The sequence below is a fragment of the Diadema antillarum genome, unplaced genomic scaffold (assembly GCF_040938485.1).
Source record: "Diadema antillarum isolate AM-2024a unplaced genomic scaffold, OU_Dant_1.0 seq00000461_RagTag, whole genome shotgun sequence".
Lineage (NCBI taxonomy): Eukaryota > Metazoa > Echinodermata > Echinoidea > Diadematoida > Diadematidae > Diadema > Diadema antillarum.
The window spans coordinates 121145-137921 of record NW_027271432.1 but is presented as its reverse complement, the minus strand read 5'-3'; the positions used below and the strand labels follow the sequence as shown (position 1 = coordinate 137921).

The 16777-nt window shown below is 41.1% G+C and overlaps 1 protein-coding gene across 1 annotated transcript in view; it reads left to right on the top strand.

Moving 5' to 3' along the window:
• LOC139733128 (methionine synthase-like) overlaps nucleotides 1-16777 on the top strand; it is a gene marked incomplete at its 3' end in the record, with an annotated part of 224478 nt that overhangs the window by 86591 nt on the left and 121110 nt on the right. Inside the window, 2 exon segments of the mRNA XM_071643969.1 lie at nucleotides 7991-8131; nucleotides 12921-13106. Coding sequence (XP_071500070.1) covers nucleotides 7991-8131; nucleotides 12921-13106 — 327 coding nt within the window.

Here is a 16777-nt window from a genome sequence, read left to right as displayed (position 1 = left end):
AGGAAAGATAGCATTCAGATCGCCGAGGAAGTGATTAGTTTGTCTCATTGCCTGAAACTAAAAGTTAATTATTTGCTTTATACTCCACATCTAGGGTCCTAGAAATTCCCATTTTAATCCACATCTGAAACCGTTTTTAGCTGTCTTTAGGTATCCTTAGGACATAGGCTACGTGTGCGCGTAGATGACAAAACAATGAATTTGCTGCGCGCACCGCGCGGCACCGAAGTGAAAAATGCTTTGCACTGTGTACTATCAAGTGACCTAGGTCACATGATAGTCCACAGTGCAACGCACTTTTATTTCGCGCGTACTCATCTTGCGTTAGGACTGTGTGGACTATGTGGAGATCAGCGAAACAAAAGGGACTATCAACAAACTTTTCTTCTCAGGTGATGTGATGGGCAAAAACTATGCTTCATCACATGATCAGCTCTGGACCAATCCTATTTGCAACATTCTTAGTATGTGGAATATAACAGGCATTATCAGTAGGATAACAATGCACATTTAATACAAGGACCCGAGGACACCCTATTAGAGAATCTATGAAAAAACACAAAAACCAAAAAAAAAAAAAATCTGTGTAAATACATTTTAGTAAATGTACTTATAAGGGTTATTCATGGTAAATCAAGAGGTTAGGTGGGGACCAAATTGGGAGTTAGTTTTTAGCTCACCTGAGCCGAAGGCTAAGGCGTGCATTTGGCATATTAACTTTTTACATTATCATCTTCTTCTTGAAAACCCCATGACAGATTTCCCTGAACTTTGCAGATAGCCATCCCTAGAGGTATAGGACCTCAATTTTCAAATGGGCATCATGCTCCCCTTGGGGGCCCCAAGAGGCCCCCCCCCCCCCCCCCCCCACCAAGAATCTTTACAAATCTTCTTCTCTAGAACCAGAAGTGATAGAGCTATCAAAGTTAATACCATGAGTTAGTGCATTTGATGAGTGTACATGTATATTCAAAATTTGTTAAAGGCGGATCAGGGGTCGCCCCCCCCCCCCAGCTCCAGGTGTGGTTGGAAGGATCCAGCGCCCTCATTGTTCTGACTTTTAACGGACGCCATGTCATATTTCTTGTATGTGCTATACCAGCTTCATTTCTCATAGGATTTTATTCAGACTTGGTCATTCTACATGTACATGTAGAACAAAACAGTTTGTGGTGATGGTGCCCTCAGTGCTCCTGTTTGGATGCCATGCGCTTGAATGGGTGCTCTTGTATGTTGATAAATGTCATGCATGGCTGAGCACATGAACTTTAAACACAACAAGTTGACAAATTGCACTTTTTCCAAGTTTGAGTGTCACATGAAGGAACAAGGAATGTATCACTGAATGGATGAGATCTGTCAATAAAAGTGGTCAAATAGGCCAGCCTGTTCAAATGCAGGTTTATGTTAGGTTTTGTGTTTAGGGTTTCTTCTAGCATTTTATGGTCCATACCCTTTGACATTGCCACCTGTCTGATAACTTGGTCACTCCCACAAAGGCCAACCCACATGGTCCATTATTCTCTATTCATATTCAACACATACAAACCATGTCTTGAATATGAAAACAGAAAAATGGATAATGGGTTAGCTTTTGTGGGAGTGACCAAGTCATCGACAACTTGGCCATGTGATTGTTATGGACCATAAAAGGTTGGACGAAACCCTAAACACAAACCTGCAGTGGTGCAGGCTGGCCTGTTCATTTGACCACTTTCATTGACATAGCTCATCCACTCAGTGAGACATTCGTTGTTCCTTCACGACAACACTCAAACATGGAAAAAGTACAACTTGTCATTGTTGTCTTTAAAGTTCATGAGCTCAGTCATGCATGACATCTGTCAACATAATTAGGTATCAATGGAAAGAGAAAGAGTTCCCCTTTCCCCACAACCAACATTGCGCTTTCCATACGTGACAATTTTGAAATAGTAGCCATCCAAAATTGGATTGCCTTCTTCTTTTTTCTTTTTCTTTTTTTTTTTGATATGCACTGTAGAACCAGAAGTTAACCCGTTGAGGACGGGTCCCGAGAATACTCGGGCAGGTGTCTATGGGAAATGCGTGTTATAGCAAAATCAGTCAGTTCTCAACGGGTTAAGTTGATATGAGTATGTACATTGATGACTGTAGTTCCTTATTTGCTCATGGCAGATCCAGGAGTGTCTCCCTTGGACGGGAGGGGGGGCCTTAATTGTACATTTTCATCCTCTCTAGAGAACGCATGGTCAAATTTTCACCAAACTTGGAATTTAACAACACACAAAAATGTCGCCATGCACTTGGGTAGCAATGCATTTAAGATAGTGTTGGTGTCAATTCGCAAAAAAAAAAAAAAAAAAAATTGTCTGTGACCTCCTATTCCACAAAAATATCTGTACGCGAAAATAACAGCTTATACGTTATGGCTTGGGTGATGAAATATATATTTGATGCAATATTTGGTACCCTGGAGTACCGATCAAAAATTCACCATTTTGTTTAATTATTCATTTTTTCAGCGCTGTACCCTGGGTTACCAAAAATGTGTAAAAATGATTCTTAGTATTATTATGCACAAAAATGTTTTCTTGTTTGTGATAATGCATGAAAAAATTTTTTTTTCTCATTTACATGCTCTGTTGTAATCTTCGCTGTTTTAAAGTTGACATGGAAGGAAAATCGGCATTGCGATCGTTATCACCACGCCGATTTATGCCGGCGCTGATAATGAGAAAATAGTCACCATGACAACATTGTACAACTGTATGACAATGGACAATGCCGTACCCCAGGTTACAACGGTACCCCGGTGTACAGCGTGACGAATTATTTATACAAATATTCATGATTCCTCACCTGGAGACCTCCTGGAGCTCATTGCCCAAGGGGGAGAGGGAGGGGGGAGACAGACAAAAGGACAAAACCCCCAAATTAAGGAACCTTGCCAATCTCCTCTCAGACCTGAAGTGATAAGCCAAGGTAGTGCTATATGTAATTTAGATTAGTGACTGTAGCTTTGAGTTGGGTTTTTGTTGTTGTTGTTGTTGTTGTTGTTGTTGTTGTTGTTTTTGTTTTTGTGGCACATCAGAGGATGAGGGGGGGGGTTGGAGGGGGACCGAATTGAGGCCAATCTTCATATTTTCATCTTCTTCTTGACAAGGATAATCAGATTTTTACCAAATTTGGCATGGATTTTCTTCCTAGAATTTTCCTCTTTGAGACAGCATAGTCAGATTTTCTGTATACAGTGTACTTGGCAGGTTTTTTTTTTTTTTTTAACCAGTGTAATAGAATATACAAATGGACTCCACGCCCCCTGCAGGCCCACAAAGCTGCCCCTCCTTTCCAAGTTTGCCATGTTCTCCTGTAATAGTCAGCAAGAATGAGTTGAAGGTGAAGTTGCAATACTCAGTTGAGCGCATTACCCCCAGGTTTCTTGTTGGGTTCATCTGTGAGTTGGCTCAGTCGGCAGCGCGTCTGCCTCACGATCCTTTGGACCCGGGTTCAAACCCGAGTCTGGACTGAGCAATGTTGTGTGTAAACATACCGTCCCCTCTAGCAAGAGGCAAAACACTCTAGCTGTGTCCCTCGGATAGGACATAAAATGGAGGTCCCATGTATGAGAGAGTCGCAACTCATGCACGTAAAAGATCCCTCTTCATTCATTCATGGCAAAGAGCAGGGTGTTTAACCCGGTGAAGTGGTCCCACCTCACATCCAACTGGACCCCATGGAAGACCAGCTGAGTATAGCTGAATAGGGGCTGTCCAGCCATCTTCTCAGATGGAAATGAACAAACAAACAAAACAAACATCTGTGGGAAGAGAACACAAGTTTGACTCCATAGACAACTACAATACATCTGGGATGTGTCAATGAAACAGACATTGGTTTTACCAGTAGCTTTTTGTGAATTGCGAGACTCTATGACAAGTGTCTGTCAAGGTATAGAGGACACAAAGACATCTAGAATGTCTTCATATCTACCGTTTCTTCAATTATGTGACAGAAGTTGCCTTCCATTACCCATATATTCCAGAAACTACGGGCCAGTATCTTCCTCTTTTGGCCCAATTGACTTGAAAAAAAAAAGACTCCTTTAAAATGAACATGCCAACTAGGGTAAACTGTCTTTGATCGATACTTTTTAAGACGATTTTTGTGTTACCAAACTGTGTTCTCTGGCAGCTAGCTTTGTGTAGAGGAGCACAACAATTCCACAATGGCCCATCCATACACTGAGGCTTTTGTTCTCCTAATGATGGAAGTATTGTATATCTTTGTAGGAATTCATTACCTCCTCTTTTCCAAATAAAACATAGAACACACTTTTGAATCCTGGATATCTAAACATTAGTGCAAAATGCAATTAGTGAAAATTGTGAATCTGGTGTTGTGATAAATGGTAAATAACAGTACCGGTTCACTTCTTGGTCATTATCTACCAGTTACCAAAAGTAACATTTGTATTCTGCTCATGGATTATAGTTTGACCTACAGCTTTTGAATGCCAAATGTAGTAAAATGAAGGTAATGGCACTTAACCAGAGATGATTTGTTGGAATGTAGTGAAATATGAAAAAAGAGCATGCTAGAAAGATAGTTTTGAAGAAACTGATTGGTTTTCACTGATGACTTAAAGAACATGACTCACTAACAATACACAGCCCAATCACTGTAAAAACGCGACAGCGCATGTGAACGGTACATCATCTTTCACCGATGGCCATTTCGAATAATCGGAAGTTCACACGATCGGAGCTGCACTTTGTGGTCCCGATTATTCAAAATGGCCGTCGGTGAAAGACGATGTACAGTTCGTACATGCTGCATATAATCTTCATTTTCGTTAAGTTGTGAATTGTGGACATGTCGATATTAATAACATAGAAATGAAGTCTAATTAATGAAGATTGTCTTTACCGAGTTTGAGGTGAAAAAAATGATGTCAGGTATCAAAACTCAACAAGATCGCCATGTTCGCTTCATGTTCGCTTTGTTGTTGTGCACCACCTGGTACAGCCCTGTCGCTTTTTTACAGTGACTGGGCTGTGTATAGTTAATGACTCACATGAAACATAATGAAGTGAATTTTTGCAACATTGCTGATATACATGTATATACACATGTATGGCACCAATGTTGGTAGGCTGATACTTTCTCTACAATACCAAACCAAAATAATGTGATATTGGTTGTGAGCAGGGAGGAAAAAGTGATTTGAGGTATGATTTTCTTTCCCTTTTATTGATTTTAATGACTTCTCTTGTATATTATATCTTTATACCCCCGCCAAACGAAGTTTGAAGGGGGTATATAGGAATCAGCGGACGGTCGGGCGGTCGGTCGGGTGGTCGGGCGGTCGGTCCGTTGCAAATCTTGCATCGTGAACTACTTCCTCAGTTTTCAACCGATTCCCATAAAACTTGGCACAGTTGTGTACCTTGGGTTGTAGATGTGCAAGACGTATTTTTTGACAGTACCCAAAAGTATGTTGCCATGGTAACGGCATATTATGGGCAAAAATGGGTACAAATCTTGCGTCGCGAACTCCTCCCACAGTTTTTGATCAATTTTTATGAAATTAGGTACAGATGTTCATCTGAATATGTTAATGTGCAAGACACATATTTCCGCTGTGGCAAAAAGTGCGTTGCCATGGTAACGGCATGTTATTGGTAAAATATAGGGCAAAATGCTTCATGGCAAAACTGCTTCATCAGTGTTCTTCCAATTCTCATGGAATTCATATTGAATGTTTGTCTTAGGATATAGGTCAGCATGACACATTTCTTGACAGTGACAAAAAGTATGTTGCCATGGTAACAGCTCACATATTATGAGCCAAAATAATGGAAAATTTTGTGTTGCAAACTACTTCCTCAGTTTTTGCCCAATTTCCATGAAACTTGGTACAGATGTGTGCCTTTGGTTGTAGATGTGCAAGACGCATTTTTTGACAGTACCCGAAAGTACGTTGCCATGGTAACGGCATATTAATGGCAGAAGATCAAGGAAAGATCTTGCGGATTTAACTACTTCCTCAGTTTTTTGACCAAAGCTTATGAAATGTGGCACACACCTTGATCTTGGTGGGAAGATGTGGAAGACATATTTTTCGGACGTGTCGGAAGCTGCGTTGCCATGGTAACGGCATATAAATGGCAGAAGATCAAGGAAAGATCTTGCGGATTGAACTACTTCCTCTGTATTCGACTGAAGCTCATGAAATGTGGCACACACATTGGTCTTGGTGGGAAGATGTGCAAGACATTTTTTGGACGTGTCGGAAGCTGCGTTGCCATGGTAACGGCATATTAATGGCGGAAGATCAATGAAAGATCTTGTTGATTGAACTACTTCCTCAGTTTTTGACAAAAGCTTATGAAATGTGGCACACACAATAGTCTTGGTGGGAAGATGTGCAAGACATATTTTTCGGACGTGTCGGAAGCTGCGTTGCCATGGTAACGGCATTTAAATGGCAGAAGATCAAGGAAAGATCATTCCTTGGGTAAGACTGTCGTCACGGGGCGGGGGTATTAATCACCTTCAGTGATATTTCTAGTTGTTTTTTTTCCCTGAGTAAAGATGGGCTAGACAATGACAGCTATTCCTTTGTACCCTCATTGTACTTTAGTGAGATGCCACTTGGCATAGTTGTATGATGTTGGACAAGTAACTCTTGAGGTGACTATCAGACTAAAGGAAGTAGCTTGCAGAAATAATTTGCATTACAGGTATTGGGCCACTGTGTAACAATCAAGTGTTACTAAAAACTTTCAGTATTTGGGGAAAGGTATATCGCAGCTAACAATTAGAACTTCGGCAAACCTTTATATTTGACTGATTTGACAAGTCATTCGGCTTTAGAAAGTCCACAGTAGTGGATGAAGCTAGCCAGTCAAATATAATGTTTGGTTCAAGCTCTAATTGTTTTTGTTGTGATAAAAGTGATTGTGTAAATCTTCCCTTTTTATTCTAAGGTCATTAGGTCCCAATGCATGCAAATTGTTGCTTGCCTGGATTACTCCCAAGGAGTCGAGTGAGTGCCCCATAGGTGCAGCTTGATTCAAGTGTTGTGTTTTGTGATAATTTTGTTGTATTTAGTGCACCATTTACCACCATGATGTGACAGAGAGGCTATAAAAAAACTTTGATATTTGATTACGAGGACCTGTCATTGAGTAGCCTTCTAGCACAGCAGTGTCTCAATCTGCGACTATGTTGGTTGCAGCACTTCATCTGATAGGGTTCCCCTGTGAAATGAAAAGGTGTTCAAAGATGTACATGTAGGTTATTAGACCAAATGCCCATAACTTCAAATGTGGAATGTTCTTGCTATTTGAAAAGAATTAATGCTAAAACCAGCTACTCACTGTTCAATATACATACAGTACACGACACATACATGTATTTTTTTTTTTTATGCCTCCGCCACGAAGTATCACCGGAGGCATAATGTTTTCGGTTTGTCCGTCCATCTGTCCTTCCTTCCCTCCGTCCTTCTGTCCTTTCATCCTCCCATCCTTCCATAATGAATTTTATGGACAGCGTAACTTAAAAACCATTTGAGGTATCATAATGAATTTCGGTATATGTATGTATGAGTGGACGATGTTGTGCCTATCAACTTTTGGGTGTATATGCTGAAGGTCAAAGGTCAATTTACCTGCTCTCTTAAACAATATACCCATCCATCCAATTAAACCTAGTTCAAATGAAAATGAGCACTCAACATATTTGTGACAAATATGTAATTTTAATTTTTTGCCAATTATGTGAAACTATCGTCGCACATTGTCACAACATACTATGGATCTATTTGGAGAACCATGCATTATGGCAGAGGCATACCAGTCGCCATAGCAAAATTTTAGTTTGATGTTGTTCACACAAGTGACTTGACAGAATTTCTGTGTGCTCTGTGTGATTAATGGATTATTTGCATTTGTAATTAAGAGTCAGTGAAAAATATTACATTTGTTCCCATTTATCTGTGCAGGAAGCCTTAAATGTTGCCAAAGACCAAGTGGAGGCAGGTGCACAAGTTCTGGACATCAACATGGATGAAGGCATGTTGGATGGGGTCAAAGCTATGACCAGATTTGTTAATCTCATTGCGTCAGAGCCTGACATCTGCAAGGTCAGTTTCATGTGCTGATATATTTTGACAAATGATGTAGTATTTGGTACCCGTGTGTCGCACAGTTAAGGGGGTATCTCACTGGGCTTGAAACTAGTTCGCGACTCCATATTTTGCTAGTTGCAGAGACGTCTCTGCGAAGTCTCCGAGACGTCTCTTGAAAATTACAGAGTCTCTGAGGAGTCGCAAGAAATTTAAACATGTTCAATTTTTTTGGAGACTTTTTCCAGTCTCTTCGAAGTCTCCATCAGTTGCGGAGACATCGAGGAGACTAATTATATCCGTGACTGCTGAGACGTCTCCGCGATGTCTCCACGATGTCTCTGAGACGTCGCCAAGACCTGCTGGAGACCAGAAAAACTGGTGAGAGGTGGCGGAGATGTCTCCGTAACTCTATTTGATGCTGTTTGACCTACTTTAAAAACCATGTGACCCATCTGCATGCTGACATACTGCCTAGATCAAGTCGCGTGATCCTGCAACGGCTCCATCATATTTGAAACTTTTTGACACCTGCCATTACTCGTCTCAGAGACGTCTCCTTGGTGAGACCGCAAGCCATTTTTGTGTTGGAGACGTCTCCGCGACTGCTATGACTGATAAGTTGGAGACGTCGCGGAGACGTCTACGTTGGTGAGATACGGCCTTTACACTAACACCAGTACCGAACTTGAAGTGACAAAGGTAATAATCACGAGGGGCTAGTGTTGGCCAATGGGAAAAAAGCATGCAAATCACCTACACAAATGGAGCTCGCTTCAGCAGACAACATTCAACACAGAGCCCAGCACCAACTATATACGTCATAACTTTGAGGTCAACCTCCCAACACCGACTGATTTCAAGTTTGGTTTTATCACCGGTGCTCGTGCTGAGAGAGCACTAGCAGTAGCACCAGCACTGAACTTTAAATCACCCACAGTGCATGCTGGTCTCACACTCTGCAAAACTGCATGTTACTTTTCAAAATTCGAAAGAACTTTACATCTGAACCATGGAGTTGCTCTGATTACTATATTTTAGTTTATTTTATGATCAACAGTCATTTGTCTTCTGCTCGTAAAAGACATTAATTCCTTTATTAAACGCAAACTTCGTTTACTGTAACCGAGCCAGAAACACAGTGCATGTGTTTCACACATCGGCAACATGTACAGCTGGCATATATGGATTATCGTTGTGGCAGACTGACTGATTATGGTACAGGGTAAGGAAACTGGATTTCATGTCACAAATTCTGTTTTTGAACCCACAGAAAATCAACTCATGTGTATATACATTACACGTAGCCCAAGTTTGGCATTATAAAATTTGGTGTACATTTGCATACTGTGTACTTGTATGTCAGAACATTTGCTGCAATTCTGTTGTACCTGTATATAAGGCGCACCCCTAACTTTTACTATTTCCCGATGCCAAAAAGGTGCACCATATACATGAGTTTTTATGGTATTTTATTTTTGCTCATTTTTGCATGCAAATATATGTAAAGGAATTTGCATTTTTTGTGTTTGTGTACAATCTCTATGGGAAAACAGAATTTCCATTTTTCCACCATGTTAAAACAGAATTCATGACTTTCTGAAACGGAGAAGCCAATTTTTTGTAACGGAAAATTACTGTCCCTAGATACTGGTATGCTCTCATTCTTTCTAAAGCTGGGAATATGTTAGATGGGGCTGCAGGAATAGCCACAAGGCTGTTCATGATCGTATAGCATGACTACCTTGTGGGTGTCACAGGGGACTTTCCTCTGAATGTGGGGAACGAAAGTCCTCCCTGCGACTGGGATCTTTTCTATTGTCAAAGGTTGACTTTCTCTAAATGCAGCAGATTGTTAGCAGACCATTCACTCATTCAACTCTTTCGACTTGTGCAACTACAGTGCCGCGAAAGAAGTAGTCAGTCACACAGTGTTCTTACAATATAACAATCAGTAAGATTTATTATACTGGTCTCAAATTGTGGTCGTTTACAACAATAACATAGTACAAACTTGAATACAGATATCCAATTCCACTTGATCTTGAGCTTGGTTGCTCTGCTCGTTGGTTTATTCTAGAAGCTCCCGTGCTTGGTTGTTCTAGGTTGTCGACGATGCCCTGCCTGAAGTAGCGGGTCGTCTCCCCTTACTTCTGGTCCTCTCTGGAACCCTAAACTTGGTCCTCGCTGGAACCCTAAACGGTGGCTCTCTCCCTGGAACCCTAAACACCCTGTTAATTTAATAACATGATACCTCCCTTATAATTTGTGGTCTTTGGTTATTCCTGATTCTATTCATATAACTTCAACAAAACATATAATTATATATTCCATCATATTACCACTGATTAGCCACACATAATTTCCATAATAATGTTTCCCCATGGATCATTCTTTCAATGTTGAATAGGGGTGATTAATCAGCCCATTAAAATCTAAGCGTTGTTCTAATTCTCTATTTCTTTCACCATGCAATTAAAATTCGGTTTGACATACAAACATCACACATACAATGCAATATCGGGAATTACATAGGAACTTACAAGGCATAAGCAACTTCAATTAGTTGTTGGTGTTTAAACTCGAATCCTCCTAGATTCTCTTCCGGACGGTCAGGCTGTCCAAGCCGAAATGCAACAATCCCTGAATCACACTGATTCAAAATAACACTCTGCTACTCTCTACTTCGCAATCTCGAAGTACCGTAGCCTGGTCCTGAGTGTTCCGCAAATAATAGCATCTGAATTTTGTGCCCAAACACCGCAAATTTATACATTTATTGGACCATTGGTCTCCATGTAAAATTAATTAAATGAAGTGACTTCCTAGAAAGTTTTCATAGAAGTCCTGCCCCCTTTTCTTATTGGATGGAGTTTTCTGTCTGTCAAAACTTTCCTGAGTATCTCATTTTGCATTGGTCAAGCCTCTGCTTGATGTCATCACTTCCTGTCCACGGAAACCAAAATTCTTTGAAGTGGTCCTGTTTTGACCTAGCTAGAAACTTGTGGACGTCATTCACGACGTCCACATACCAGATAGTATAAGGCATACTACTAGGGATACCCTTTCCTCGTATTTTGACGTCATGTAGGGTTTACTCATCCCCAAAACATTTCATTCCAAATCACTCTCTTTTACTTTGATTGTGCATCGCAACATCTCTTATATGGTTATTTTGATGCAAGCTTTTGTCTTTAAAGTTGCACTTCTTTTGTAACCATTGCGATAACATCAATTTCTTACATGAGCTACCTAATAAACAGTAGTACAATGAGACAAATTGTTACGTGACAAATACAAAATATGTCATATCATGACAGTGGGAACGGTGTTCATTGAGTGACTGCCATTGTAGTTTCTGCAGCATTTCTGTTTGTAATCAGACAACACAAAGAGGGCAACTGCTCACCGTTGCACCATCTCTATTTGAGATATGAGCTCTTTGGTGCATGTATGCAGGTCCCACACTGTGGATGAGTACCCTAGAATCAGCCAGATGTAAAAGCTTTATAGGCTTGCTCTTTGATGGCCTGGTGGTATCTCCTCAGAGTGCGTCAAAGGAAACCATGGGTGCTGTTACTCTTGCAGATGTTGTTAATGTGGGATTTCCAGCTGAGATTTCAATCGATTGTGATGCCCGGGTACTTTGCTTCATCCACAACTAGGAGTGCTGTCCCATGGATGGAATATGAGTTTGATGCGATGATTTTCTTATAAAGCTTGTTGGAAATTTGTAGCACTTCTCACTTGTCGGGATTGAATGACATAAGCCACTTTTGCTCCCGTTCCTGAACGTTGGCTAAGTCTCGCTGTAGAGCTTCAGTGTCCTCACATGACTCTATGGATCGATATATATGAGAGCATCATCAGCATAGAGGCGTATGATGATGAGACGCATTCAGGAAGATCGTTTAAGAAGAGTAAAGGTCCCAACACTGTGCCTTAGGGCACACCTGAAGACAGGCTGGTAGTGTTGCTCTTGATCCCTTCGATTGTCATTTGTTGGTTGCGCCCTTGGAGGAAGTCCTGGATCCAAGATAAGAGCTGTCCTCTTATTCCATAGAAGTGGAGCTTGAGCAGGAGCTGCTCGTCCTGGAACCTCAGACTTCCAAGTACCTTTCTGAGGACTCTCGCCATCCCCAGCACTGCTGCTTTTTGGAGCATTTGCCATTATTATTATTATTATAATCATAATTATTACTATTATTATTGTTATTACTACTACTACTACTACTATTACTATTGTAATATGATTATTGTAATTATGTTAGACATGTCCTCACAGGGATGATTTGGCATTTTGATTATTAGCAACGATTTTTTAAATATGGTCGTCGTGATAACAAACTTGTAACCATATATCTTAACCTGTTGAAGATTAGATACATGTACTCCCTGAGTTTACTTGGGCAGGTGTCTGTGGGAAATGCATCAGCTTGTCGTCAGTGCATTAAGAACACAACACTGAAGCCTGGAGTACCCCAAGGTTACGGCATGTCAATCAAATAGTGAGATTAGTGTGATGCGATATTCCACTTTCCCAAAAAATGAGGAATGCTTTGCTAGTAATATCACTACGAAACATACAATCTTTGCAGCTCTTTGAGATGTCTGGCAAGACCACATGTTTCTTGGCATACTTGTCCCTGAATGATTATGATGTTCTTTGATATGATCTGACCAAGTGTAATTCAAACTTGTGCTGTGAAATGTTCATTTAGTGGAATTGTTGAGAGAGGGAGTAAATTAGTCACATTCCAATTGCACAACTTCACAAGCATTTTAAACAATTCTCTTATTTTTGAAGGTCCCGCTGTGTATCGACTCATCTAAGTTCCAAGTGATAGAGGCAGGGTTAAAGTGTAGCCAAGGAAAGTGCATTGTCAATAGTATCAGCCTGAAGGAAGGGGAGGAGGATTTCATTGCCAAGGCCCGAGTAATCAAGAAGCATGGAGCAGCAGTCGTTGTCATGGCATTTGATGAAATAGGACAGGTAAGAGATGTAGCATATCCTCATTGAGAGTTACACACATGCTAAGGGTCTTGTATCAAAGTTCTGGAAGTACATATATTGTAATATCTTTAGTGTCAAGGTATCTCCAACTATTTCCTAGGGCAGAGACAGTTAGTGTGATGCCAATAGTGTCACTTTAGTGCCCTCAGTATGAATGCGCTTACAGAGACATTGGATATTTACCTGGGCGTAATGCACCTCAACAAGGAGCAGTCTAGGCCTGTACGTGATACAACATATATACAGTGAGTGAAACTGAATGATGGCATCCACTTAGCAAGCTCTTAAATCCATTCTTTAAAGATCAGTTCCAGAAATAGAAAGAAGTATATCAGCAGAAAGAAAATAATTTCTGTTATATCATAATTTTTAGACTCACACATTTCTATCAATCAAACAAGTTATTCTGCCCATCCATACCATTTGGATGAGGGATTCTCGACATTTCAGGTTGCAGGCTAAGTTCATATAGGCCTAGTACCCTGCATGCCGTAAGAATTCTGAGTCTGCATCAACAACAGACGCGGAACCCTACACACCTGTTAGTATATATAATATTTGCCACAACAACCTCTCCAGTGAATGCCAAACTGAATTCCTAAACTCAATGTTTGTTGATCACATACGTGTACATCGGTTACACCTGATCAGTGGAGAGCAATGGCCTCTGTTCCACCCTCAACCAGGAGGTAAGAGAAGTTATACAACTGTCCCTGATCAGGATGTCATGAAAGACCTCCTTACAAATAAACAGTTCCTCTCAGTCATCAAAGAATCTGTGAACAGAAGACTAACAGAGCTCGAGGGAGAGATAGAGAAACAAAAGGGTGACATGATCTTCAAGTTACAAGTGAGAAAAAGGACATGGAGATCGCACATGTGAAAGAGAGATTGGAGAGACAAGAAAACAACCTCCAAAAGATGAGCAATCCTCTGAAGGAACAAGAGCAGTACTCCAGGCTCAACTGCTTACATTGATTGATTGAAAGGTCTTTATTAAAAATCTGATTTGGCAACCAAAGGTCGAATTACACTGATGTACATCTCATCATATAAAACTATACATTGACATAAAGGAATAATTTCATAACCATAAGTACGAAAATCATCACATTCAACATACATACAATTAATACAAATTTAACTTAAAAATTATTATCAGTGGAAAATTGAGCAAAGAAAATGGGATTCCATCGGGATTCGAACCCGAGACCTCCGGATTGCTAGCCCGGTGCTCTACCGACTGAGCTGTAGAAAGCCCTAGTTCAGTGTACGTCCCAGAAACCCTAAATTCTCAATGCTTGAATGGTCAGAAGCTATGGCAGTGTGTTTGTGTGTGACACACACGTACACACTTGAACCTGGCATAAACCCAAAGGATAATCCAACTTGGGGATAAATGCGAGGGATCACCGAAGTGATGCAGCTTTTTGAGTATGTAACAAACGGAAACAGAAAAACTGACCAGAAAGGAATATTATTTATCAGTGGAAAATTGTTCAAATGGGCACCGTGGCCCACCTGGGGGGCCCCCAGGGGGGCCCAAACCCCCTAAAATTAAGGAATCTTCAAAAATCTTCTCTAGAACCAGAAGTGATAGGGCTTAGATAATACTATGAGTTAGTACATTGATGACTGTAGTTTCAAGTTTGTTCATGGGGTTGGCGGAATCAGGGGTGGCCCCCCCCCCCCCCCCCCCCCCCCTTGAGACCCAGGAGAGGGGATGGGGAGAAGTCCTACAGTTGTAATGGGGCCTGAAGTGTACATGTTCATTCTTCTTCTTGAAAACCTCATGATGAATTTTGACCAAACTTAGCAGGTAGCATCCCTAGGGGGATAGAATCTCTATTCCTTCAAATGGGCACCATGTCCCTCTTGGAGGGGGGTCCCTAGGCCCCCCCCCCCACATTAAGGAATATTTAAAATCTTCTACTCTAGAACCAGAAATGATAAAGCAAAGTTAATACCATGAGTTTGTACATTGATGACTTTAGTTCCAAGTTTGTTCATTGCAGATTCAGGGATGCCTGCCCCCCTTCCCCCACCCTGGAGTTGAGGGGGGGGGGGGATCCATATGCAGACCTAAGTTTCCAATGTTCTCAGGTAAGAGTGTGCAAGAATGCATGGAAGGTGAAATTGCGATACTCAGGTGAGCGCGTGACCCCCGGGTCTCTTGTTTTTAATGCGAACATATATTAACAATGATACCACTTGTAAAGTTTTGACATTGGGTCATTGAGACTTCAAGCAGATTTCATTGCACTATCAAATCAATATGAGTTACGATCATATACAACGGTGTATTTCTGCCAAAGGAACACCACAAAAATGTGGGAATGTGGGTCTGTACTCTTTCTCCGTGAGCAGGAAAGACTACAAAAATTTTGTGTTCAGAACAAAGGTAGAAAAGGCAACGTCTTTTAATTATTTCCAGACATATCTTGACACATGACTCCTCACATGATTTTTAAAGGCAACCGGTCGTCGCAGGCGATTCGCAGCTCAGTAGAAAAGCACAACAAGCTGCTCCTCCCGTTATTGTACCCCCGTACGTACCGAATGCCGAACACGACGCTACGCAGCGCACCAGCGAAAACCAGATGGGGCACGAGAGCCGTGCGAGCCGTCCACTGTAATTTCAACATGGACGCCCGAATACCTTCCGAATGGGGCCGAATGGGTGCACGCACAAAACCGCACAACAGCCATGCGCATGAAAATCTTTCCCGGGCCCTGTTTCATAAAGTTGTTCGTAAAGTTACGAACGACTTATGAGCGACTGGTGATCAGTTCTTGTGGTGAATTATTGAAATTCTATTAAGTATAGCACATCGCAACTGATCACCAGTCGCTCGTAAGTTGTTCGTAACTTTACGAACAGCTTTATGAAACACCCCCCCGGTCCGCGACACAACAAGTAGTGAGAGCTGTCGGGTGTACGTACGTACGTATCTGGCTCCAGTCTCTGTTTATTTGCACTATGGTGCCAATTTCAGCAATCTAAGCAATAATATTTCAAAATGTCTGAAAATATTATATAACAATATCATAAATTATTCATATAATACTTTGTTTAATATTTGGTATTTATAAATATGCTTTGATGAAGAAATATTAAAACTCTAAGCTTCATGTATAGCAAGTTGCAATGCATATGGCCATATGGCAGGTTGTTATGATCTCATCGTGCAATATTGTCTGCTGCGTCAGCTGCATATTGTGTTATACGTACAGCTTACAGTACGTTGGGCCGGATCGTAACATAACAAAGTTGATAGAAAGTCGTCGGTACCGGTATGTCAATATCAATATTGTGTGTGGTATGCGTGTACTGATTGCAATAAAAAGTGCTGTACTGTTTCGGCTTAGCCTTGGCTTTGGTTTAGTAATGAAACCTCACAATGGAGATCAAACAGCCGTCCAACTCGAGGCAACGTATCTACTTGTTTGACGCTATCGACGAGTGGAGAACGCAGAGAGACGTGTTCTTAGCTGGAGGACAAGTAAGAGACCAGAGGGGGAGGCTTCAGCGTCAGCGTGCCGATGAAAAATTTGCTTTCCACTTGCTGGAGTTGCATGAACAGTTTTGCAGGAATTTAGAATGTGCAAATTCGTGTTACGACATGCACGGTGGAATTGTGTTGCCACGG